The sequence below is a fragment of the Protomyctophum parallelum genome (assembly GCF_964188405.1).
Source record: "Protomyctophum parallelum genome assembly, chromosome: 12".
Lineage (NCBI taxonomy): Eukaryota > Metazoa > Chordata > Actinopteri > Myctophiformes > Myctophidae > Protomyctophum > Protomyctophum parallelum.
Genome location: NC_139712.1, coordinates 26,605,348 through 26,631,993, shown reverse-complemented (window position 1 = coordinate 26,631,993; position 26,646 = coordinate 26,605,348). Strand labels below are relative to the sequence as shown.

The following is a 26,646-nucleotide window of genomic DNA, read 5'->3' as shown; positions in this document are numbered from 1 at the left end:
CAGTTACAGATATTGTGATATATCTTTGATGAAAACTCTTGCAATATAATTGAATATAGCAATATCACAATCCTTATCGAGGGCCTAATATCGCCACGGATATCGTATCGTGAGGTAACCCAAAATAATCATCCCACCCCTAATTCTATGTCATTAGTGCAGGTCATTCGGAACACCTTGTGGAGTTGGACCTGCTCGCCAACTCTGATGAACTCGTCAACGTTATACTTCTAGCTATATGAGCTGCACCGGTCGGTTCTCACATCTGTTATGGTGTGTGCTTTAGCTCCGTCTGCTCTCCCGACAAACGTCTCTGACAAACGCTGTAAACTAAACTCCAGCTGTTTGGGTTGATATTGTGGCCCTTTTTTAAATAGACGTAATTTGTACGGTTGACCCCCCGAGAGCCAGCAAGCATACAGTACCTGGCAAATGCAATTACACGGGAAACGTTGAGACCTACAACAACGCGCTCGGCCTTGTTCCAAGGTTCAACAACACGCTAAGGCTATTGGATATTCATCGAGCCATGAGCCTCTCTGATTTCCTCGAGGAAATGCGAGCGCGGGCCAAGTGTGTAGGTGTGTCTTTTTTTGATGTTTTTGGAAGAAGCACCGATGACAGAGAGGGAAGCCAAGGAGAGACCCATCTGTGGTAACCATTAAGGCCTGGAGTGAGACTCCGCACCCTCTGGGCACAGATCCAATCCTCCAGCCTCTGCTCACACAACCAGTGGTGTAAGTACATTTACTCAAGTACAATTTAGAGTTTTTACTTTACTCGAGGATTTCCAATTTCCAATACTTTTACTTCTACTCCACTACATTCCAGATCCAATTATCAACTTGTAACAGAGTATTCTATATTGCATAATTTATCATTTTACATGATAAAAAATAATTGAGTAATCTTTCCACCAGTGCCTCACACACACATGCCGAGCCGCCTGGCCCAAACACACTGACCTCTTCAACAGAATAGGGGAGAGAGAGAAAGACAAGCGGTGGAGAGAGAGAGAGAGAGAGAGAGAGAGAGAGAGAGAGAGAGAGAGAGACACTATAGGATGGAGATGGACATTTTTTTAACTCCCAACATCACAGCATGCCTGATTCCCGATTAATTAATCAATATTACACAAGAGGGTGTTCTATATCGTCATTAATGCACGCCTGCAATGCTGCAGGAACTCGCCCACGTTCCAAAATGTAGAGCAGAAGTGCAAGTGTAATATTGCAATTATTAATTATATAACAGTTACCCTTAAAACTAAGATATTCGCTGAATCGAAAATCATAATTTGTTTAATGACAGATATATGGGCTGTATTTTGCGTGTCTTAAGTACCAGGTCTTATTACCTAACTTGAGTAAACTAAAGACCTGGAGGCGTGATCAATGCCATTTGGCTATTCTGAGTGGCCAAAGAGCATTGACCACACCTCCAGGTCTTTAGTTTACTCAAGTTAGGGAATAAGACCTGGTACTTAAGACACGCAAAATACAGCCCGTAGACACTACTACGACCACAAATATCCCAAGAAACTAGCTAACCTAGCCTGCGCTCTGGGAGAACAGAGCAGGTGGTTTCTTTGTTTTGATTAGCCGTTCCAATATCATGGTTTAAGCACGGCTAGAAAGCTGTTTAAACCAATTGCTTCCTCGAAAACGACCTGTTGTATAATGTTAAATACAAAACTAATTTATCAAACAGTCTCCCTCTACCTAAAACAGTCATCTGAGAGACCCGTTGCAATTTCTTCTCACTTATCCTTCCACTCCGATTCTCTATAGTTCTAGTTGCTAGCATGGTTGGTTCCAATCAGTGGTGGGAAAAAGTACTCAAATATAGGCTATATAATATTAATAATAATAAATACTGTACTACAATGTAGAAATACTCCGTTACAAGTAAAAGTCCGGAATAAAACATTTACTTGAGTAAAAGTTAAAAAGTATTGGCGTCAAAATGTACTTAAAGTACCAAAAGTAAAAGTTCTCATTGTGCAGAATGTCTCATTTCAAGTATTCAAATGTATAAACACCTTTTGAAAATAGAAGATCCGAGCTTGTAGATCGGCTATTTTCAAATGGCCGGAATATATATAGGGGCTGAAGTGGTTACTGTATGTTTTGAAAATAATTATCAAAATCTACAAAGTAACTTTTTTGCAAATACATGTAGTGGGGTAAAAGTGCAATATTTTCCTCTGAGATGTAGTGGAGTAGAAGTAAAAGTACTGGAAATTTGAAATAATCAAGTAATACCTCAAAATGTTACTTAAGTAAATGTACTTGGTTTACTTTCCACCGCTGGTTTCAATTGTTCAGCCCCCTCTCACCCACCTCTTCTGTATACAGACTTGGACCGGTAATTGAAAACAGATCAAGCACATTGAAACTGGACCCATTTGAATCCCCTTTGACTGTAAAAGTAAAGTTCCCCCCATCTACTGTTGTTTCTCTCTCACCCGCCTTCCTGTTCTCATTGTGGTGGGAAAATAAAAGGCCGGTGTAGAGGAACATTCCAGCCGGTACTGGGTCATTATTACGGGAGTGTCTAGCCCATTTAGACCGGAGACTGATTTAAAAATAAATTAAAAGGCTTCTAAAAAAAAACAGTTTTCTTGAAATCCTATGTTTCTATGTCAGCGGTGCTCAACCTTTTTCATGTCAAGGAGCCCCGGAGTTATCTGTATTTGGCTGCGGACCCCCGTCTGAAAATATGTTTTTCCGGAAGCAAAGATTTGAGTTAAAAACGTTCGCTCTGAAAGAATATGAATTCAAAGATTTGTGCCTCATTTTCACGACTTTTCAAAAGAATAGCAGATCTACAAGCTCGTATAGCACGGTAGGCTCGCTATTTTTCAATAGCTGAAGTATAACATAATGCTTAAAACACCAAAAGGGGTTTCCCGTCCTGAATGAGCTAGAATAACGAAAAGCCGAGGCCCGGTGTCAGCGGAACATTTACACCTGAACATGTACATGTTCAACATTTTCAAGAGGGGAAAGTGTGTCGATGGCGTCGAGTGCTCTGGCCGAACAAGCCTATACAATACTATAAAGGAATTGATTATAGTGCACATGTTATTACAGTGTTGTGTTATTGAATGTTTTTTGTGTGGAAGCTGCACATTGCACAAATCTGCTGCAGTGTTAAAGACACTTTTTGGACTGCGTCATTATAGGCAAAAACGTGGAATAAATGTCAGATCCACAAGCTCACAACGAGGCCCATCACACCATACGCTGCAGGCTTGTAGATTTGCTTTTTTGGGTTGTTTTTTGATGTGTGACAACTTTTATGGCTTTTAAATAGAACAACAGAGGTTCTCAAACCAATGCAGAAAATAGCAAAGAATAGCCGATCTACAAGGATTGAAGATCAGGAGATGCGCAGCAGTGTTGATTTCGTCGACTAAAACTATGGCGAAAAATGTTTGCCGACAACCTTTTTTCACAGAGGAAAACTAAATAAAACGAAATAAAAACTAAGCTACGACGACTAAAACAAAATATACTGACAATTTTGTCAACAAATAAAAACAAGACGAAAATGTTAGGGAGGGTCCAGTAGATCTAAAAGACAAGTCATTTTATGCTCAATCAATCAATCAATCAATCAAACTGGCATACCACAGGGCCCGTGCTTACCTTAAAGACGAACATCTCTCGCCTCAGTATGGCTAAGGTGTTGAAGCCTCCGTCACAGATGTTGGGCTTGGCGTTGGGATTCGTGGGCTTGTTGCCCGGCGGCAGCCTCGGGGGTCTCGTCTGCCTGTCTGGCTTGCGAGGGTCCGAGGGGGGCTGGGAGCGGGGCGAGGGCGCCGTCGGCAAGGGCTTGGTGGGCTGGGGCACCTTGTCCGGGGGCCCTAGGAAAACAAGAAGACATCGCAACACGCATTTACATCAGTCTGACCAGGAGCAGAGGGTTTAAATCATATTCCCACCAGCCAAAAAATAACAGTGGTGGAAAGTAATTAAGTTAAAGTTCAGTACTTATACGTACAATGTTGGGGTTTTCCCCAATTTCCTTCAGAGGCAAATATTGTACTTTTACTCCACTACATTTATTTGAAAACTTTAGTTACTACTAGGTACTTTGTAGATTTGGATTATTATTACTAAACATACTTCAGCCCTATATACATTTCGGTCATTTGACCGATCTACAGTCTCACACAGCAGGAGCGATGTGAATAAGAGGCCTTATACCATCAGTGGTCGCCACAGCGAATCATCATGCCTCCATCACACCCTGTCCTCCTAGCTGGTCTCTCACACCAACTTCATGTCCTCTTTCACTACATCCATAAATCTTCTCTTTGGTCTTCCTCAAGGCCTCCTGCCTGGCAGTTCCAACCGCAACGCCCTTCTTCTACCGAAATACTCACTATAAGTATGGTAAGTTCTTACCATAGTCCAGAGGCCAGCTTGAAGGTTTTATCATAGTCCAGAGGCCAGCTTGAAGGTTTTACCATAGTCCAGAGGCCAGCTTGAAGGTCTTACCATAGTTCAGAGGCCAGCTTGAAGGTTTGTCGTGGAAATTTAGAGATAAACATTTAATAATACTCCAAGTTACAGTTTGGTGCTGTTCCCTGTGCTGCTTGTTTTATGACGTCACTGTTCCATTTGGTGAATGCCTTGAGGCTATAAGTGGGGGTTGTCTGTGTGGGAGCAAGCTATATAAGCTGTCGTTTCTTGTCACTCTGGGAGCCAGACTGGGGTTTCCATGCACAGGTTGTGTAAGTCTGTCTTCTTACTCGAGTAAAATCCTTATACTCTATAACTCTGAATTCTTGCATTGCCTCATTATTCATTATTGTGATTTGTCTTTTGAGCATATGTCCCACAGATTCCTTTACAGGTTTTACCATAGTCCAGAGGCCAGCTTGAAGGTCTTACCATAGTCCAGAGGCCAGCTTGAAGGTCTTACCATAGTCCAGAGGCCAGCTTGAAGGTCTTACCATAGTCCAGAGGCCAGCTTGAACTTCTCTGCGTCCATGTGCTGGTAGAAGGTGCTTACCATATATGTTCTGGATGCCCATGAGGTCGTCTAGGGGCAGCTTGAAGTTCTCCGTGTCCATGTACTGGTAGAAAGGCGCCATGATGGCCGTGGGGTCGTTGGAGTGCTCCAGACCCAGGGCGTGCCCCAGCTCATGGACCGCTACCAGGAACAGGTCGTTGCCTGCAGACACCAATCACAATCACATTCTGAATCACAATCAGAATCACAATTCAATTTCAATTCAATTCAATTTTATTATAGTGTCAAATCACAACAAGTTGTCTCAAGACACTTTACAACCAACATTCACAACAATTCACATTCTGAATCAGAATCACAATCACATTCTGAATCAGAATCACAATCAGAATGAGCTTTATTGTCACATCACTCATGATGTAGCCTCGGAAACCCAGACGTCTTTATTTCCAGGGAGAGAAAGAAAAAAAAGTCTGGGACCGAGTCCACTTCAATTCGGCATAGAGTAGCGCAAACGTCGATCACTCTCTGCTGATTTCTGATCGTCTGCACCTTTGTTAAATTGACGCACACACGCACACCCGTACACACACACACACACACACACACACACACACACACACACACACACACACACACACACACACACACACACACACACACACACACACACACACACACACACACACACACACACACACACACACACACACACACACACACACACACACACACACACACACACTCCTCTCTCTCTGTGTCGCTCTAATTAATTAGTCTCATGTCCAGTTTCTGCCGGCGGATCCTGCCAGGAGCTGCCTATGCCATAGAAAGCATATAGTGAGTTCCAGGCTACTCATGATGTGACTTCCAGACACTCCCACTCTCTATTCAATACAATAGAAAATGACTGAAAATGTATATTTTTTGGACCGCGCTTCGAAGTTATATAAATCAAAATTGCGAGACTCATGCTCCACTTGCTGGAAGTGCCAGGAGGTGGAGCTAGGCACTCTCATGCACATGCTGTGGGACTGCATCCTGGGACTGCATCCTGATTGGATGACCTAGCCAAAAACAAAACGTCTTTTGACCCCCATGGGTTCACTGGGGACAGGGAGGAACTCCTTATATGGCCAGCACACTCTATAGTAGGGAGGATTATCACAACAAAACACAAAAATAAGTGATATTTGAATGAAGTGAAATCCACTGAATATACCTTTAATGCTGGGTCGTAAACGTATTATGTTTGAGTGGAGGGCTCCCTCTGCCCCCTCTGTGAATGTTTGGTTTAGTCAACTTGGTCAAGTGGCAGCGTTGGAAAAACTGTCTTTCAGACTTCTTAACAAAGTAGACAACTATTTGTTGAAATGGGATAAGTGGGAGGCGCACACTGGAGGCACTGTCTAATTGTAAACTGAGCAGACTATTATATGAACTGTACTTGAATTTCCATGAATATCCATCGCCTTATTATTATTATATACTTTTCCTTTATTGTTCACGTTTGCATTGTTTTTCTTTTTTTTCTGCTTTAATTGTTACTGCACTGTTGCGAAGATTTCTTTCTGTACTTTGTGATTAAAAAATAATAAAAATATTGATGTCAAATTTACAAGGCATCTACAACGTGCAACATCGTGTGAGCTTGTAGTCGACTATTTTCTCTATTTTATCCCTTTTTCTGACAAAGTAACAGTTTTGGACATACAGGGGGTGTGTCCATCTGACAGCGATAGTGTGCACACACACACACACACACACACACACACCCCCTTGTTGTTTTTGGCACTGTTCAGAGGAAGAGGAAGCATCTGTCTCTGAATGTGGTGATTCACCGCGTCTGTCTGTCTGTCTCTCTCTGCCTTCCTTAATATTATATAATATTAATAATAAATTACTGTCGTTTGCAAATCACCCCTCTGTGGAACCTTGTCATTATGCACGCGATGCCGTCACACAATCCCCAGCTGACTCACTGATCACATGACTTCCCGCGCAGCGTGTGCGTGCCACGCTGGCGGCCGCATGCGTGCGTGCGTGCCAAATATGGACAAAGCGTTCCCCGGGTCTAACATGAACGTAAAATGAAGCCTGTCAGTCCTTGCACTGTAAGTCGCCATCTTTCTAGATCCGTTTGGGCCCAGCTGGCCCATTGGCTGGCCCAGACAACGAGGCGGGACTTCCCCCCTTCTTCTTAGTTGTTTTTTATTTTGACTCGAGTGGGTGGGGAATCCCGATCATAGACTGTAACGGTAGCCACGCCCCTCAGAACATATGCGACTTTATGGTAATTATTTTAATAAATGGGACCATCATTTTCCAAAAAGAATATTATGACATTAGAAATGAGACTTTAAACTAGTGACTGGAAGCAGAAAGTATTCATGACCATGTTTATTAAGGTAATACAGTCTAGGTGAAGTTGGGCCCAAATACATGGACTTCTATGGGGCTATAGGTTTTTTTGGGCCCAATGACAGCGACACAACAGGCCATTATATGAACTTTCAGGAAATCCCAATTTCCTCAGTGGCTTCACAAAATATCTGTCTGACTGCCCCCCTGGTGCGTGCGTGCGTGTGTGCGCACTCTTTACAGTGTGATGACTTCCATCCGTCTGCCATCAAAGAGACCAGAGAGACTCATTTACGCTTCCAAAGTGGTGTCTGGTGGCCACGTTTAACCCATTTTGGGCGGGAACCCCTTTTGGTGTTTATACTTTAGCTATTGAAAAATAGCAGATCTACAAGCTCATAGCATAGCAGAAAAATCGTGAAAATGTAGTGCAAATCTTTGAATAATATATTCTTTCAGAGCAAACGTTTTGCTCAAATCGTTGCTTCCGGGGGCGTCCCTGGAACAACATATTTTCAGATGGGGGTCTGCGGCCAAATACAGATCATTCCGGGGGTCCTTGACATGAAATATTGAGCACCACCAATATAAAGAAACATAGGTATTTCAGAAAACAGTCATGATTTAGAAGACATTTTTTTAAATGTCAATGTCAGGTCTAAATGCGTTAATAGTGTACACACGCCACATTATTGCTGTCGGACGGGAAATCTTGTACGTCCAAATCGAAAACCTGTTTTTTTTTGTGTCACCAATGATCAGCGACACACCAATTTCCTGTGCTGTGCAAACAAAGATCAAATACAAAGAAGCACGCACCCATGGGCGCAAGCACACCTGCATGCACGCACACGTTTGTTTTACAATGCCTGTGAGGACAATCATTTTAGGACAGCGATTTTATGAATGCCATTCATGTTTGTGTGTCCCTGTGTCTGTGTGTGTGTCTGTGTGTGTGTGTGTGTGTGTGTGTTGCCACTTTGTTCCCCCCCGTTTGTTTTTAATCTTGCCAGTCGCTACGAGTTGTAATACAAGATACCAAACTAGATATTCCAAGACAAACTTGAAGAAATGTGTCAAGATTCATATTCCATTCCATTGCAGACCACGGGGAAATGTTAGGTACTTCTGGTAATTCCGGTTTGTGGTTTCCTGCCTAATGATGACTACAAACCAGTGACTACAACATGACATAAGTCACCATCCTGATGACTACAAACCAGTGACTACAACATGACGTAAGTTACCATCCTGATGACTACAAACCAGTGACTACAACATGACGTAAGTCACCATCCTGATGACTACAAACCAGTGACTACAACATGACGTAAGTTACCATCCTGATGACTACAAACCAGTGACTACAACATGACATCATGAAGTCACCATGATCCGCTCCCGACCGGATCATAAACCCGAAAAAGGAATGCTTCCCAGGCTGCTTCACTCCTATGAATAAAGACAGAAAAGACCCCCAATAAATATTTTAAAAAGGCGCTGGTAGTAGTGGAGGGGGGAGAAAAGAAAAGGTGTTGTGTGTGAACATATCCTTAGGGCCCTACATGTGCTCTCACTAGCAGAGCTATAAAAAAAATCACACCTGTGTGAACCGAGTGGTGCAATTCCCCTCTCTCCCCCCCCCCCCCCTCTCTCTCTCTCTCTCTCTCTCTCTCTCTCTACACCTCTCTCTGTTTCTGGCACCCCCTACTGGTATTAATAAATGCACGCACGCAGCATTACCCCGTGTTCCAATTTCACGCATGCGCATTCCTGGTTGTAGGAGTGGTTGCACCACTCAAAAAAAACCTCAACATGTAGTTTAATTACAGACTCAACCGGAACCAGAAAGATGTGTGATAAATTTAGCAGGAAATATCGAGGGCAAACTTTTTGCCCCCCTGCGCTCTTTTATATTTACCCCACCGCGTTTGATTATTCACACATGCGTGCGAAACGTATGCCCCATGCGGACACACTGACACGCAAACACGCACGTGTACGCACGCACATATAAAGCCTCAGAACTCAGAACTTCGGTAATGTAGGTTACACAGAAAGTGGGTCGGATCGGGCGTGATGCGTCCAGCTGTGTCCAGATTTGTAGACGGCCTAAACCCTTATTGACAGACATTTAAGACTATCTCTCTCTCTCACACTCTCTCTTTGACTAAGTCCTCACATAACCTCTCTCACACTTGTGCTCTGTCTTTCTGGTTCTCTGGCTCTCTCTCTCTGGCTGGCTCGCTCTCTCTCTGGCTCTCTCTCTCTCTCTCTCTCTCGCTCTCTCTCTGTCCTGGATTCACTTCAACCCTTTCTCTTTCTAGTCAATGTTTTATCGTGCTCCCTCCCCCCCCACTTTAATTCCACCTTCCACTCCCCATCATGTCCTCCCCTCTACCGGTATCGTCCATCTGACCATTATCTCACAGGCGGCTGAGCTTAAATGGCTGTTTTATTTAAGACCCGGAACACAGCTGTTATCACCTTAGCCTTTAGTTTAAACCACATTTAGCCATCATTTTAAACTGTAGCTGTTCAAAAATAATAATAGCAGGTATATTGCTATTTATGAAGAATCGTGAAAAACGTTTTTGAGTGGTGCCTAAACACTCCAACAACTTTCTTTATTTTTACAGACCATTATAATGTTCGTATTTTGATCATAAGACCCGACTGAATGTCAAATCTCCAGGTTTTCTTCAGAATATGTATGACACTTATTTACTGACACAATTGCACATTAGGAGTCCAACTAGTACTATGAAATCGTTAGTCCACAGAAGTGAACCTTTCAAGCCTGTTTTCTCAACTCGTTGTTTTCTGCAAGACATTACTCTATAAGCCGCCCATATCTCCAAAACTGGTGGGTCAAACTGAACAACCAATATGTCAATTTGAAGATATGACTCCTTGTTTTCACATGACATGAAAAAAACGAAAATTCAAAAAATCCAATGGCAGTCCCCCAGTCAAAGTTAGTCAGAAATGTTGCATTTGCAAGGACCCCTTTAACTCTGTACAGATGGAACCCATTAGACTCGTAAGGGTCCATTTGGTTCCATTTGTACACTCTCACAGTTACAGACCTGTTATGGTGTTTCTGGTAATATTGTCCACTCATTTATATCCGTCACGGCAAAAAAAAAAAATTGACAAAAGAAACGTCCACCACACGCCAGCATGGTGATGACCCCAGTGTGGTTCACTGGGGTCGACGAACGAGTGTTCGTCGACTAAAACTAAGACGAAAAATGTTCGTCGACTACCTTTTTCCACAGATGAAAACTACATGGAAACTAAACGAAAACTATGCTATGATGACTAAAACTAAGACTAAATATATTGACAATTTCGTCAACAAATAAAAACTAGACTAAAATGTTAGGAAGGGACTAGTATAAGTCCCTTCCAGTATAAGTCATTTTACACTTGGTTGCTTAAAATGGCAGATCTACAAGCTCACAACGCGTCGCAGCACGACACGTTGTGAGCTTGTAGAAAGTATTTATTTAAAGACCTTTTAAGCGTCGTACAAAGCCAAGTCGAGTGGTGAGAAATCATGACAACAAACACACTTTTTCTGGCTGAACAAATAATTAGAAAGAAGAAGACAACGGCAGGTTACAACAAATTTGTTCTTGTTTTTCTTCTTTGTAATTATTTCTTTGGTCCAAAATATTGTGTTTATTGTCACGACTGATTGTCACGACTCGAGTTGGCTTCGTACGACGCTTAAAAGGTCTTTAAATACATACTTTTTAAAATGTCTATGGGAAAAATGCATTGGGAATTATTTCCTGGGCCTGCAGGAGTCGTCATGAAAGGGGTCATGCAACGCTCTATAGTTCCATTCGTCCAAGCCGGAATACAATTCGAATTGATCACTAAAACAAACATGCCCTGAACGTGCACGCAGCCCAACCATCTGACCACTTAAACCCATTTAGACCCGAGGGCGATTCTACAAAATGTCAAACCGTTTTTCAATAGCTAAAGTATAACATAATGCTTAAAACACCACAAGGGGTTCCCGCCCCGTATGGCTTAACACTGTTGTGTTAAGTGCTGGAACGGGTTGGTCCGTGCCACCGTGGGCTCTTTGGAGAGCTTGACCCAGAAATGGTTGGATGGGAAATTGGGAACCATTGATTTCAGAGTTCACTTTGTTCGGATGTGGAGAGATACCGGGAAAGAGGAGTATAGGGAAGAGTATAGGGTTTCGGATGTTATCAGATGATGTAATCTCCGTCATCAGCCCTTATCAAGACCAATGGAGCCAGTATGGACATTTACTATGTTGTTACAATTTAGGCCTTCAGCAGATGCTCTTAATCCAGAGCGATTTACATTAAGCAAGAACAAAAAGCATGGCTATACATCACATACATAAAAAAGTAGTTATCATGAATCATACATAAGCTAAGAACGTAACGGTGGAATATCTATATAATCTACATAACATGCTATAAATCCACATAAAATGCTATCCAAGTCTACATAAAATGCTATCTATAAGTTAACATAAGTTCATGGGCCTTTGCATACACCTGTAAGGTCGTTACCTAGTCACCTACTCGCGGTAGGCAATATGTAGGAAATGTCCATATTATTGGTGGTCACATATGGGTGATAATCGGTTGCTAACATTCAAAGCGGGCGGTAGGGCAGTCATCAAATGGCCTACCCATCATAGCGTGACCAGAACCAAACATTCCTTTGGGACAGAAGCATTGCTTGTGTGGGACGGGACAGGGTAATATGATGTCAAATTTGATCAGAGGCCTAATATTGCCTATCATTTTGTTACCCATTCTGGACGGGAACCCCTTTTGGTATTTTAAGGATTATGTCAAATACTCATACTTTAGCTATAAAAATAGCATATCTACAAGCTCACAGCACGGTGCGGCGCTACGAGCTTGTAGATCTGCTATTTTTTCTTTTTATCGTGAAATTGTGGCGCAAATCTTTAAATATATATTCTTTCACAGCGAACGTTTTCCGCGGCCAAATACTGATAATTCTGTGGGTCCTTGACATGAAAAAGGTTGAGCACCACTGACATAGAAACCTAGGTTTTTCAGAAAACGTTTAGTATTTAGAAGACATTTTTAGAATGTGATTTCTGGTCTAAATGGGTTAAACCAGAGGTTCCCAACTATCACTGGTACGCGAGAAGGGAATCCCAAGATTCATTTGAAAACACAAAAAGAGAGGACAAAACACCAGCGGATTAGCCGTTGCGCGTAGAGCGCGACCCTCAATCACCCATTGGAATGCAACATTTGTATCCTACTCGTCTCTTTCAAAACCTTTAGTGCTCACTGTGCTTCTGATTGTGGGGACGACGACGACATATCTTGCCTGCCCAAAATCTAATTCCTGGAAACTGTTTCCTGAGGAACAGTGGTGTAAAGTTGACTCTGTCCGTTCAAATGAAAATAACAAAGGATTCGTCAGCGGACGCGTCAGTGACTGTGATTTATAAATGGCTTCGAGTCCGTGACTCTGTGTTACTTCCGTGTTGCGTAGCATAACAGTGACATCACTGTCCAATCCTCGGTATCTGTACCGTTCATGTGTGCTCTTCCACATGTCCAAAGTAATTTCTGAAAAAGACAAGCCTAACCTTTTTTTTTAAATCATACTCATGACTCATGACTCACGTCATTTAGGTCAATGATATAACATTATGTTGATATAATAATATAGCGAGTACTAATTAAGGGCCAGTCAACTGTCTTCCGTGAGAACATTAGGTTTGGTATGATGATGCACAACGATGAGCTTTACACCAGAAAGCCAACTATTATGGGGATTAACTGTTAGGGCATTTGAACACTGCAGCCTTTCTGTAGCCGCATAATTCTCTGGCACACGGATATGACACAGATTTAAGTGAAATAATGTATTAGTTATTTATTTGTAGTCGTTATAACACCAGCACCACCGTTACACTATTCCTGTCACGCACACTATAGCCTCTGTACCCAGGCTTTATCTTTGGTTCACATTCGGCTTAAAGGAGAATTCCATACTAAAAGGCTTTCTTACCTTTCTTTGTAGTTGTTACGTCCCCACCAAAGAGGTCCAGGTGTTATTTTGTGCAAAAGCTCCTTATTGGCTATTTCCCCTACCATAAGCCCTAAATGAATTGCATTGAATGGGAATTGAATGGGGCTATGGGGTGTTGTGCTAATTCGCTTATTTCCATCGCTCAAAATTATAATTTCTTTGTATATATCCTCTCTTCATAATGTAAATAATATCCCAAGCGGCACACTTTACTACTTCTTTCGATGGAAATAAGCGAACTAGCATAACACCCCATAGCCCCATTCAATTCCCATTCAATGCAATGCAATTCATTGAGGGCTTATGGTAGGGAAAATAGCCAATAAGGAGTTTTTGCACAAAAAAACACCTGGACCTCTTTGGTGGGGACGTAACAACTACAAAGAAAGATAAGAAAGCATTCTAGCATGGAATTCTCCTTTAATGGGGGGGTGCACAATTTTGGGAATCCCTGCACTTAAACAAATGTTCTAATGAATACCAGAATGCCACTAAACCTGCATTCTTGCACGCACGCACGCACACAAGCACACAAGCACACACAGGTTTCTATGCTATATTTGTGAGGACATCAGCATTTTAGGACAGCATTGAAAGCGGATGAAAAAAGCTGAATCTTTGAATATATAATCTTTCACAGCGAACGTTATTTACTCAAATATTTGCTTCTGGGGTGGTCCCTGGAACAACATTTTTTCAGACGGGGGTCCGCGGCCAAATACAGATAATTCTGTGGGTCCTTGACAGGAAAAAGGTTGAGCACCACTGATATAGAAAAGAAACCTAGGTTTTTCAGAAAACATTTAGTATTTAGAAGATTTCTTTTTAATCTGATTTCAGGTCTAAATGGGTTAAACCAGAGGTTCCCAACCACCGGTCCGTGGGACATGTGCCACTGGTACGCGAGAAGCACGCACGCACGCACGCACAGCACAGCACAGCACAGCACAGCACAGCACAGCACAGCACGCACGCACAGCACAGCACAGCACAGCACAGCACAGCACAGCACGCACAGCACAGCACAGCACAGCACAGCACAGCACAGCACAGCACAGCACAGCACGCACGCGCGCGCAGCGTAGGGTGACTGGTATTCCTGGCATGCATTCAATAAAGTCCTTCCCATGCAGCAGATGTCTGCGCTGACAGCTATGCAGCATAGCACCCTGCAGTAGACAAAGTATCATTTTACAGGTGGTTGCGGACAACCATTCTGATTGGTCAAATTGGTCAAAACATTCCTACCAGGCTGTTGCTTCCCACATTCCATACCATACCATCAGCTCTTGTGGTAAATGGTGATAACTTTTTAAGCCATTTTTGATTTGTGGAATATAGAATCCAATTCCACACACAAACAATAAGTTGTGTTCCAACTCTGAGCCACAAGACAACTTGTCTGGGTAGTTATCATCCACCCAGTCTTGCACAATTCCACAATTTCTTCGAATGCTATATTATACAGTCTGAAGAAGTAAGCTGTCATTTGATCGCCCTGCATTTCCGTTAAATAAATCAAAAGTCTGCTTAGCACTGAGCTATATAATTATGCTTCAAATTATTTGAGATTTACAGTATGACAAATGTATGACTGCAAAGATGAGACAGAAGAGGGAAGGAGGCATTTTGACGGAAGCATTTTGAAAACAGTCCGGCTCGCAAGTCTAACATCCACCCCTGGACAAACTCAAACGTGTCTGTCTTTCATGCCCTGATGAAGACTCTAAGGAGTCAAAACATGATGGCTTTTTAACTTTAATAAAGTACCCTGATTTTACATCTGCCCTCTCCTCCCTTTTTGTAGTGCTCAGATCACCCCTATTCTTTCTCGTCTATAATTCTGTCTATTCTGTCAAGTAGACACTGGAGACAATCTTCCAGCTTCCGTTCCTAAAACTGTGTTGAAAATCATATACCGGATATAGTAAAAGAAAATAAGTCGGTCCTTGTCCACTGTCTCTAGTTGTACGCCAGTGTCGCTCACAGAAAACCCGCAAATCATTGCCTCGTTAACTTGTGTCTGTCTCATCTGGCACGATGAACGAACACCATTTTTACTTGTACAAATCTACCACCGCTGTGAGAAAGCATATTTTTCATCATATTGCCATCTGCAAAAAAACAGCCCACAGACAAGCCAAAACAAGGACTCCAGTACTCCACTCTACGGGGCTCCAGGGAGAGCTATAGCTAGTGAGCCAAACAGACTCAACAGGTAGTAGAAGCGGACATGGACTCATTACTGTGTGTTATATAGTTCAGTCGTGAAGCAAAGAATAATACTACTGTAGTCTGCATGTCCGTCTGTCCTACAGTATGTGCTCGTCTGCCTGTGTGTCTGTTTCTCTGTCCTCAAGATGTATCCACCTGAGAGACTGACAAGGCCAAAACAAAACAAACGCTGAGACACGTTATTAGCATATCCCCTGAAAGAATGCCACCTCTAGGTCATCTTGTTTTTATGGTAATGAAATCAGTGCGAGAATAATTATCTTGGGGAGTGAGAAGTGAACCATCTCTGGCCCTGATGGATGACTCACCATAATGACACTATAGAAAACCGATATCTGAAACCTAAAAGCCGCGTAATCTTGCTTATGTAAGTGAGTAGGTTGGAGAGGCTTATTGTCGTTATCAGCCCAGAATGCGGGAGTCTATCCCTGTTCAGGCCTACTCATACTCCAGGTTTAGGTGACCACCGGTTAGTAAATACAGAGAGATGTGTCCGGGTGAGCGGAGTGAGCCGCTCACCACCGCGGTGTGTGACGGCATGTCGTAGTTGTTGGTGGTCACCTTATCACCTAAAACTGCACTACACTCCCGGGTGTAGTGCAGTTGGAGCGCCACACCTACTGTAGCATCAGCTCCCAAGACGTGCTACTATTCTGAGTTAGCGGTGCCTGGAACCAAACCCATGGCATGGTTCAAACTAAGAAGAGCTCTATCAACTGACAGCCACACGCAGTGTAGGGTAATCCATGGATGGATATTTTCCCTTTCTCTCTCTTATATCAATGAATGGATTCATTTTAAATAATGGACTATTCAATTGTTAGTCTGATTAATCTCTTAACTTTGTATTGTACTGCATTGTACAATGGTGAAGTACAAAATAGTACAAAAAGCCATTGTGCTTGATGGTCCGTCTGCTATTAAAAAAATCCCACCCGTGTGAAGTGAGTGGTGCAACTCCGTGTGGGGGTCCCCAGGGGTGGTCCCCGGAAGTTCCATACCCACAGGAACGCACCAAGGGTGCCGGGCCAGTTCCGGCGTGCCGCCCCGTGTCCAAAGCGGTTGAGAAATGACAGAGTTACCAAGCGGGGGTTCCTCTACTGTACCCTCTACTGTCCTGTACTGTACTGTACTGTCACTGTACTGTACTGGCACACCGGAAATCATCATATACAGTATACAGTTAATATGTGCATGTGTGTTTGTGTGTGTGTGTGTTAGGTTGCGCACAGGTGGTGAAAAACAACCATGCTGTTTTCGTGCTCAGACCCAGGCACCCAGGCAGCCACCCAGCCACCCACACACATAGCTCCATAAGGGAGTGGTCGCACCACTCAAAAACTAATTATAATCGCTCATTGATCGCAAATCGAGGCAACAGTTTTGAAATAATCGTGATATTGATTTGAAGTCGTATATCGCCACCGGCCCTGCTATACTGTATCATTCTGGTTGGGACGTTGTCCTCATCAGGTCAAGGATAATGGACCTGACAATGACGTCCAACATCCGCAGACACTGGTCCACGTTGTTTGCTTTATAGGTTCACAGAGAAAGGAGAGGGAAAGGAAGGAAGAAGAAAGATGAAGTGAGATTAGGAAAGAGCACGGCCTATTTTTAGGCTCCCGTTCCCACGTTGCGAGAGAGACAGATGAGGCCTCCTTTCTTCTCTGTAATCATTCTCCAGTCGGTGATTTGGTGTGACAAATATCACGGATGACGTCACAATCCCGTCTCCTTTCCAGACTGTGGTATACTGGCAGGACGAGTACAGGGGCAAATGCCTTGCGTTACCCTTTAGAATTTACCCTTTGCCCTTTAGTTACGTTTTCAGTTGAAAAGTTTCCACGTCATGTGCTTGTGTACAGTTAATTGCTTGTAAGTGTATAGTATTCACGTAATGCATTGCTTATTGTCTCCACCAGGCCGAAGGCATGTGGGGAGAGTATGTTTTGCACTCCGTCCGTCCGTTTGTGTGTCCGTCCGTCCGTCCGTCCGTCCGTGTGTCCGTGAACAGCTAATCTCGGCCACCGTTAACCCGGTCGATGCCATATTTTGCACACACACTCCCTGGATGCCAACCATGAACCTCTGCCCCAAACTTTCCAGAACGGCCTGTTATAGCGCCACCAGGAGGCCGCTTTGTGCAAAACAAGTTTTTCCATGCCATATTTTGCACACACACTCCCTGGATGCCAACCATGAACCTCTGCCCCAAACTTTCCAGAACGGCCTGTTATAGCGCCACCAGGAGGCCGCTTTGTGCAAAACAAGTTTTTGCACAGTACACCTACAGATTTTGTTCAAACATCACGCAAATTGGTACACAGTCTCTCTAGAGCCATTCAACGAAACGGGTCTTTCAGATTTATCAGACTCCATCCTGATTGGTTAAGATTGGCTTCCAAAGTTCACAGGAGTGCTCAGTTTCAAACAAAATGCTGCAAATCATGAACACATCGCGTGATTTCCGTGAAATTGTGCACCCACATTCCCACTAGGCCGAGGACGAAATGCCACATGAACAATTTCAACTCAGCCTCAAGGTGGCGCTATAACTGGCCGAAAAGTGTTTTTTACCTCTAACTGCACGGATCTGTGGATAACCTGGTGGAGACCTGTGCCCGGAAGGGCACTTTTTCTAGTTTCTCACCTGAAATGTTTTCCAATACATATTTTAGTGTACTACGGTGTATTAAAATGAGTAATGCACACTCCGGCCGTCATGTTCATTCAGATGACGTGAGCGATGGCAACCATGCACACAGATGAATTAACTCACGATTCATATGTATTCATGCGTGGTGCGTTTTCATTGGCACTTTTTTTCCCTTCATTTGTTTGGTATTTATTGTTAAATAAATTGTATCTCCTCCATAATTGGGATCACGCAATATGCTCTAAAAGTGTGGGGAAAAAACGGTTCCCAACATGAGAACGAGGTGAATGAGAGACGTATACTCTACGTATAATCTATGTCTTGTGTAAGGACAGTTGAGAGGGGAGGAGAGAGAGAGAGAGAGAGAGAGAGAGAGAGAGAGAGAGAGAGCACTACGGTATATGTCTCTCTGCCTCTGCTCACCAGTTTGGTTGCTGCTAGAAATAGACGGCCCCCCACCGACCATGCATCAACTTCCACGTAGGAGGCAACAGTCGCATCCGCCCACACACACACACACACACACACACACACACACACACACCCCCCCCCCCCCCCCCCCCCCCCGTTGATCAGTCAGATGCTCACATAGCATCTTACCCATAATCCTTAGCAAACGACTCGACTCTCCCCAGAGTAATTATCCATGTGAACGCACGCGCGCACAATGCAATGGGGCGGCTGTGGGGCTCAGTGGTAGAGTGACCGGTTCGAACTCGGGCTCCCCCGGAGTTAGAGTCGAAGTGACACTGAACCCCAAATCGCTCCCAATGGGCAGGTTGGTGCCTCAATTGCATGCATGGTTTCCTCCGGCATCGGTGTGTGAAGGTGAATGTAATGCACAATCTCTGTAAAGCGCCTTGGATAAAAGCTAGGCCTATACAAATGCACCTTATTGTCAGACTCTGAGAGCTTCCAGCTGCTCAGTGCGCTCAGTCGAGTGGGCGGGGTCTATGGGCTGGAAACCAGGCTATCATTTACCAGCTCATCACACAAGTGACAGGTTGAGACCTTAGCTGTAGATCAGCTATTTTTGAAAACATTTTAGGTGAAAGTGGTCTGATCTGTTGGTTTTATTCATATTGAACTAATGAAACGTATTAACAAGAGCTTCATACAACACACAAGTTTGAGACCCACTGACATAGAAGACACATTGTAGAATCTGGTCTCAGGTCTCAATGGATTTTAAATCCCTGCATCTGGCCCCGAAGAAGTCAGTTAATTACTGTATTTCCGACTCAGGAATCAGATGACAGTTTTGGTCCAAATGCAAATTAACAAACACAATGAAATATTAATCTTGTGGGGATATCTCGGCAGAGGTGGCGGCCAGCCAGTCATGACTGTTAAGGCGGTTGGTCTCGTCCACAGTATATCAAGGCCCCGTCTAGAACGCAGTGTACTGGGAGGAAAAAACCCTGACTGAGCTTTGGCTGTGTGTCTGTGTCTGTCTCTGTGTCTCTGTGTCTCTCCGTAGGGTCAAGATTAGCCCATGCAGAAGCACAATATTGGCTTTTTCATGCTTGCTTGAATTGAAGGACTCTGCACTTTGTATTGGCGTGCGCGTGCATGCGCATGCTTGTGTGTAAAATGGGTCGCACACAAGTTCACAGAGACTATCATTGCTGTCTGGAAGAAACCTAGTATCTCCATATTTTTGTGTGTGTGTGTGTGTGTGTGTGTGTGTGTGCTTGTGTGTGAAAGTGTGTGAAAGTGCATGGTGAAGTTTGTCCGTGGGTTTTATAAATATGGTGACTAAATAATAACTCTTGGATCCTTTGGAACATCTTTTTTCTTGTTATCGCGGAAAAGTAAAGTTGGTAAAGGTTGCCCCACTCATCATCATCATCATCATGCTCAGTGACGCACGCGTGCTGCGGAGCTAAATGTTGACAGTGCGTTTTCCCCCCTTTCTATTTCCTTTTCCTTCGTCTCCTCCTCCCCTCCCGTCCCCTCCTCACTTCCTACACGAGTAGCACACCCTACTAGTGTGCCGTTTGTGAAACAACCTGCTTCTAAATATCTGAAACCTTCACCTGTACTTTTACTGTACTGTAAATATCTGAAACCCTTCACCTGTACTCTTTTGCGTTTGCTCAAACTTTCTTCTTTCCTGCCTTGATCTCCCTCTCTTTCTTCCCTTTATTTGTTTTCTTGGAAAAAAATGACACGATGGGAACTATGAACAAAAACAAATTGCACCCACATTGTTTTACTTGTAAAACGGTGATGTATTGTAATATATTGTGATGAATTGTGAGAGCATAGTGCCGATGCACACCTCTACTAACGTCTATCGCTAACCATTTGCTTTCTAATGCTTTCCTGTGAAAATGTAACAATCCATTCACAAGTTATTGCACAAACAAAACCATCTGCCAGGGACAATATGTAACAGGGTATAAAGGATTTATAAGCACTTCATGCCACTCTTGTATTTCTTCCTGGCTTCCAGATTAATACAGTTTTTTGTCTAATCTCTCTTTTTTTTTTTTTTTTTTAAGATTTTTTTTTTTTGCGGCTTACGCCTTTTATTGATTTTTGAAGGGACAGACAGTAGGCTGACAGGAAACGGGAGAGAGATGGGGGGATGACATGCAGTAAAGGCCGTGTCGGGTCCGGGAGTCGAACCCGCGGCACACTGCGACTGGATCACCAGTCCGGTGCCCAGACCGTTACGCTACGGCCTGGGCCTTGTCTAATCTCTCTTGCGGCATGTTGGATTGCATTCAGAATGCCAGCAGACAACTTGGACAAGATAAGGGACACCAGACAGTAGCACCAAGAGGCGTCAAGAAAGCTCCTCGAACAGGTGTCTCTTCCGGGTTTTTAAAAAGCTGGTGGATGGAAATGACACTATAGTGCACGACTTCAACTTGCCGTTTACATTTGAAGCCGTGCACTATAGCGGCTCATTTCAATCCTCCAGCTGCAACGCACTGTGAGCTTGTAGATAGGCTATAACGACGCCATCAAGGTCAGCCAAAATACATTTTTGTTGACAAAATAAACAGCGGATTTAGTCAACTAAAATCTTAGTTGACTGAAACTAGACTAAAACAAAAACTTTTCAGATGACTGAAATATGACAAAAACTAAATAATGTTATTCAAAATGACTATGACTAAAACTAAAGCAAAAAAAATGCTTTCAACATCAATCTTACTGTATAGATAGACATGGTGTAGACAGAAGTACAGAGACAGCCCCGGTCCAAGTCTAGAGGTTTTACAAGTGGTTATTATGTACATATATAAAGTTATTATGTATATGAGCAGTTTGAACAACTTGTACGTAAGTTGAGTCATTGATAAATAAATAAAGGCACAAATTGTGTCCCCTATATAGTTGTGTCCCCTATATGGTGTTAATTTCTATTTCCAACACCTCAAGCTCTACTCTCTCTCTCTCCCACAGTCCTCCGTCTCTCTTCTCAGCTTCCCAAATACATTCTTTCTTCCGTCTTTGTCTCGTTTTTATATGGACAAAATGTTTGTGACGAAGCACATTGTAATGTTTTTCTACTTTGTTTTCCTTATTATGCATGTTATCATTTATGAAAATAAATATAATGTGTGATGCTGACTGTGTGTGATATAGTATTTTCTCCTATTCACAAGAATGGTAATGGGCTCGGACAGTGATGAGTGACAGGTGACAGAGACTGATTTCGCCACCCACACAAGGTTACATAGGGAGGAAGTGACACAGGGGGAACCATAGGAATGAGTGTGTAGGCCTACACGGGGGAAGAGGAGCGCCAGGTAGCAGTCGGATTAACGAACGAAGTTTGATCGCGCTATCTGCAGCCTTTAACAACAGAACTGTCAGGACCGTCTGGGAATTGAGCAACCGCTTAATTGCCGCTGCCGTCGGGTGATCGGCGTTTGGATTGGAATCTGCATGGTCGATGGTTTTCTACCAACGGAGTTAGAACTACCTATACCGGTGAGATCGAACCAAAAGCTTTCTGTTGGAATACCCCATTTGTTCGTTTAGTCAATCAGAACGTAGGAACTCTTTGTTTTGGCTAAGGAACTGCTAAAGACTATCGCGGGCGCGCCGCGTCCAATTAAGGAAGAGGACACAGACTTTATTATTTATTTAATTCTACAAAGCGCGGATTTGCACACTGTAGCGTCCTTGTGGCGCAGGACGCAGAGAGCGTCGGGACTTGTTTTGGGGAGGGAGGGGTTTTGAATGAGAATTGTTTGTTGATTTCAGTTTGTTTACCTGTTCATTTCTTTATGGTATAGGGAGAGCGACAGGGACAGACCCACTTTGTCAAGCGCATTGATTTAAGTGTACACCGGTTGTTTGACAATACACAGTTGCTGCATCTCTATATAAATAATATAAACCATATTCCCACGATCCTGTTGTTTATTTTTCCTTAGTTAATAATTTGCCTTAAGACACATAGGGCGATTGTTACATGTTCACAAAATAAAAATCACACTGTATCTTGACGTCTTACAGTACGTCGTCATTTAGTGCCCTAAAACAAACTCCATAAACATGGCTGTCTCAACGATTTAATCCCAACTCCCCGAGTGCTCTAAACAAACTTATGACTTAATCTTCAAAAGCCAGGCACTGGAGCCCCCTTAAAAGGAGCCAAGTATGAGCTCGCATGTTGGCTATATTCTCGCCGCACGACACCATTGTACAACACAGTCTAACACAGGGCTTAAGTGGATAAAAGGCTTCAATAAGCACGCCGTCATGCTGTGAAGATCAGCAGATATCAGCACTTAATAGACACCAGACCTCTGTCTGCTGTACATCACACCACAGCGGAACGTCTGCAGCGTGTCCCAGAATCCATCACTGTTTTCAACACCATCGCTTTATTCAAACGTAAAGAACCATACAGCCTTATTTAGTACATTATTGTATGTTCAGTGCCAAAAAAAAACATAATTCCAATCGTCGATCGCAATTAGTTTGTACAGTATGACCCCCGTATCTACCCCTAGTATCTTCAACCAGTGGTCCAGGGACAGCCAGTTGGTCCTTGAGGGGATTCCAGGTGGTGCCTGGCAAAATGATGGAAGAGTTGGTAACCAAAATGGAGCCTTATTAGATCTTTAATTCTTGAGAGAGTAAAATGAAACAAAATGGGCCCATAAGGCTCCATTTGGTTTCATTTTACGCACTCAAGAATTGTTTAACGTTAGTTTTCATTTAGTTTCCGGTTAGGTTTCATCAGCGTAAAAAGTCAGTCGACGAACATTTTTCATCTTAGCTTTATAGTCGACGAAAACAACACAGATGTGAACGAGGTTGAAAACCAAACTGTTAGGGGCACGGTGGCACAGTTGGTAGTGCTGTCGCCTCACAGCTAGAAGGTCCTGGGTTCGATTCCCGCTGGGGACGCTGTGGGCACTGGTGGCGTGTTCCCTCCTCCGCGTCATCAGTGCCCATACCCGAGGCGGGGGTTGGCGATAGGGCCTTTCTGTGTGGAGTTTGCATGTTCTCCCCGTGTCCCCTAGGGTAGATACCCTCACAAAAACATGCCGTAATCCTGGTCTCTAAAACTACCTCCCCCTGGCCAGCCGGGGCGCCTGATGGAGGGGAAAGAAACTGGTCGGCCGGGGAAATTCCCCTCTGTCAGGTGAAAAGAAGCAGCTTGGACTCCTCATGCATAGAAGGAGGCATGAGGTCAGTCCGCTGCCCCCCCAGGTTGGCAGAGGAAGTGTAGCGCCCAGGATTACATTAGATAATTGGCACTGGGTGAAAAGAAAACTGGGTTACAAAATCGTGGGATAAAAATTTTAGTTAAAAAAAGAAAACCAAACTGTTCAACCCTGGTGGCGGCGGACGCACGGTCTCGTACTCACCGTCGTGGTTGGGGTTCCCCAGCGTCCACGGCTCGTCCGAGTCAAAGTGCGTGTCGCCGCCGATGCCGGGGCCCGGGAAGTAGGCGTGGGCCAGGAAGCCACCCTCGCCGTCGAACGGCGAGCTGTCGCCGTGGAAGCCCGAGGCGAAGATGATGGTGATGTCCACGTCCCTCTTGGTGCGCTCCAGCTCGCTGTACGGCACCGCCTCGAAGCGCAGCGGCGTCACATTCTGCCACACGTCGAACGCCCGCCGGATGGCGTCGTGCGTCTCCTCCGGCCCCACCTTGGGCGTGACGTTCTTTATGCTGCGTGGAGAGGAGGAGGAGAAGGTGACACACACGTTCTTTATGCTGTGTGGGGGGGGAGGAGGTGACACACACACCACACACGTTCTTTATGCTGTGTGGAGAGAGAAGGAGAAGGTGACACACACACCACACACGTTCTTTATGCTGTGTGGAGAGAGGAGAAGGTGACACACACCACACACGTTCTTTATGCTGTGTGGAGAGAGAAGGAGAAGGTGACACACACACCACACACGTTCTTTATGCTGTGTGGAGAGAGGAGGAGAAGGTGACACACACACACCACACACGTTCTTTATGCTGTGTGGAGAGAGGAGGAGAAGGTGACACACACACACCACACACGTTCTTTATGCTGTGTGGAGAGAGGAGGAGAAGGTGACACACACACACCACACACGTTCTTTATGCTGTGTGGAGAGAGGAGGAGAAGGTGACACACACACACCACACACGTTCTTTATGCTGTGTGGAGAGAGGAGGAGAAGGTGACACACACACACCACACACGTTCTTTATGCTGTGTGGAGAGAGGAGGAGAAGGTGACACACACACACCACACACGTTCTTTATGCTGTGTGGAGAGAGGAGGAGAAGGTGACACACACACACCACACACGTTCTTTATGCTGTGTGGAGAGAGGAGAAGGTGACACCGCCACACACGTTCTTTATGCTGTGTGGAGACGGAGAGAGGAGAAGGTGACACACACACACACACCACACACGTTCTTTATGCTGTGTGGAGAGAGGAGAAGGTGACACCACCACACACGCACACAGCGGATTCGTCCGTTATCACTGTATTAAATATACAAAATCAACCGTTATCAGGACGTTGGAATATGGCTAATATGGCCATACTGGCATACTAGACACTATGTCTAACCATGGCAATGACTAGTCTAAACTAAGTGTGCACCCCATGCAGGGTGGTGCAGACATAGCCTGGTCACAGACTCCCCCTGCTGAACGTGTCATTTCCACCTCTATTGTCGGCGCATGGAAACTAGGGGCTACTAATATTTACTATTCTCTGCCTATCGTGACGTAACACGGACGGCGCTTAGTCGGCTCTGGTGGCCGTCGCAACGCTTGGCACGTTGCCACCCGAACACGGCGACTCAAACTTCAATTCTAAACTGGCCCCGTAAAACAAAGCCACCCCCCCACCCACCCCTCGGTTGTCGTGTCCAACGGGAAAACATTTTTGCATTATCTCGAAGCATTTTCAGCACCCTTAAATTAAAGCCACACATTTTGAGCAGCACACTAGCCGCCATAATTGACTAAGTGAAGTCAGTTCAAAGTGTGTCTGATTGAGTCCACTGGCTGTGTCTCTCGGAGTGGTGCCAACCACCATGGCCCACAAGGTCCACACGAGACAAAATGTCAGCGCGGAAGTAATTGATTGAATTCAAATTCGACCTCAGCTGACCGAGGCAGTGGGCATTTGTCTGTCAGGTTTGTTTTTCGTGCAGTGGTGGCTATTAACACATTTAGACCTGAGATCGATTCTACAAAATGTGACCAAATTTGCCTGGGGGACTGCCATTGGATTTTTTTTTTCATGTCATATGAAAGCAGGGAAGCATAGCTTCAAATTGACATGGTTGTTCAGTTTGAAAGGTTCACTTCTGTGGTCTCTAACATTACACCTAGCTACATGTTTAAGCATTTATTTCATATTTACATGTTGATTTCAGCTCTGACACTTATTTCAGACATGCTCTAGTTTGTGAAGAGTATGCCTGTGATATTAACTCATTTAAAAAAAAAATAATAATAATAAAAAAAAAGTTCTGGACCGACCATAGCCCTCCATATTTGAGTCACATCCTCATTATAGGCTGTGTGTCGATGCGCGATGGATTAAAGGGACACATATTTGCAAAAATATATATGTTAATGACATATATAAGATATAGAACACTTTCCTGGGGTCATTATGTGTGTAATATGTGGTTTTAGATTTCAGCAGTGAGCCCAGTGTCTCTGATGTCATGGACACTGGGCTCACTTACTTCCTGTACTACATGTTGTCTACAGTAAGACAGCCCTCCTCCTATCCACAAGGAGGAGCAGTGCACCAAAACATTATGGGAATTGTAGTCCGCAGGAAGAAACACAGATTGTGTTAATAACTAAGTGCATGCACTCAAGTACAATTGT

General features: G+C 44.0%; 1 protein-coding gene across 1 annotated transcript in view; it reads right to left on the bottom strand.

Annotated features, from left to right (window-relative positions):
* LOC310867800 (matrix metalloproteinase-16-like) overlaps window positions 1–26,646 on the bottom strand; it is a 110,866-nt gene that overhangs the window by 13,448 nt on the left and 70,772 nt on the right. Inside the window, exons 4-6 of the mRNA XM_083777935.1 lie at window positions 24,166–24,470; window positions 5,026–5,187; window positions 3,654–3,871 (exon numbers count right to left, since the gene is read on the bottom strand). Coding sequence (XP_083634061.1) covers window positions 3,654–3,871; window positions 5,026–5,187; window positions 24,166–24,470 — 685 coding nt within the window. The remainder of the gene's footprint in view (window positions 1–3,653; window positions 3,872–5,025; window positions 5,188–24,165; window positions 24,471–26,646) is intronic.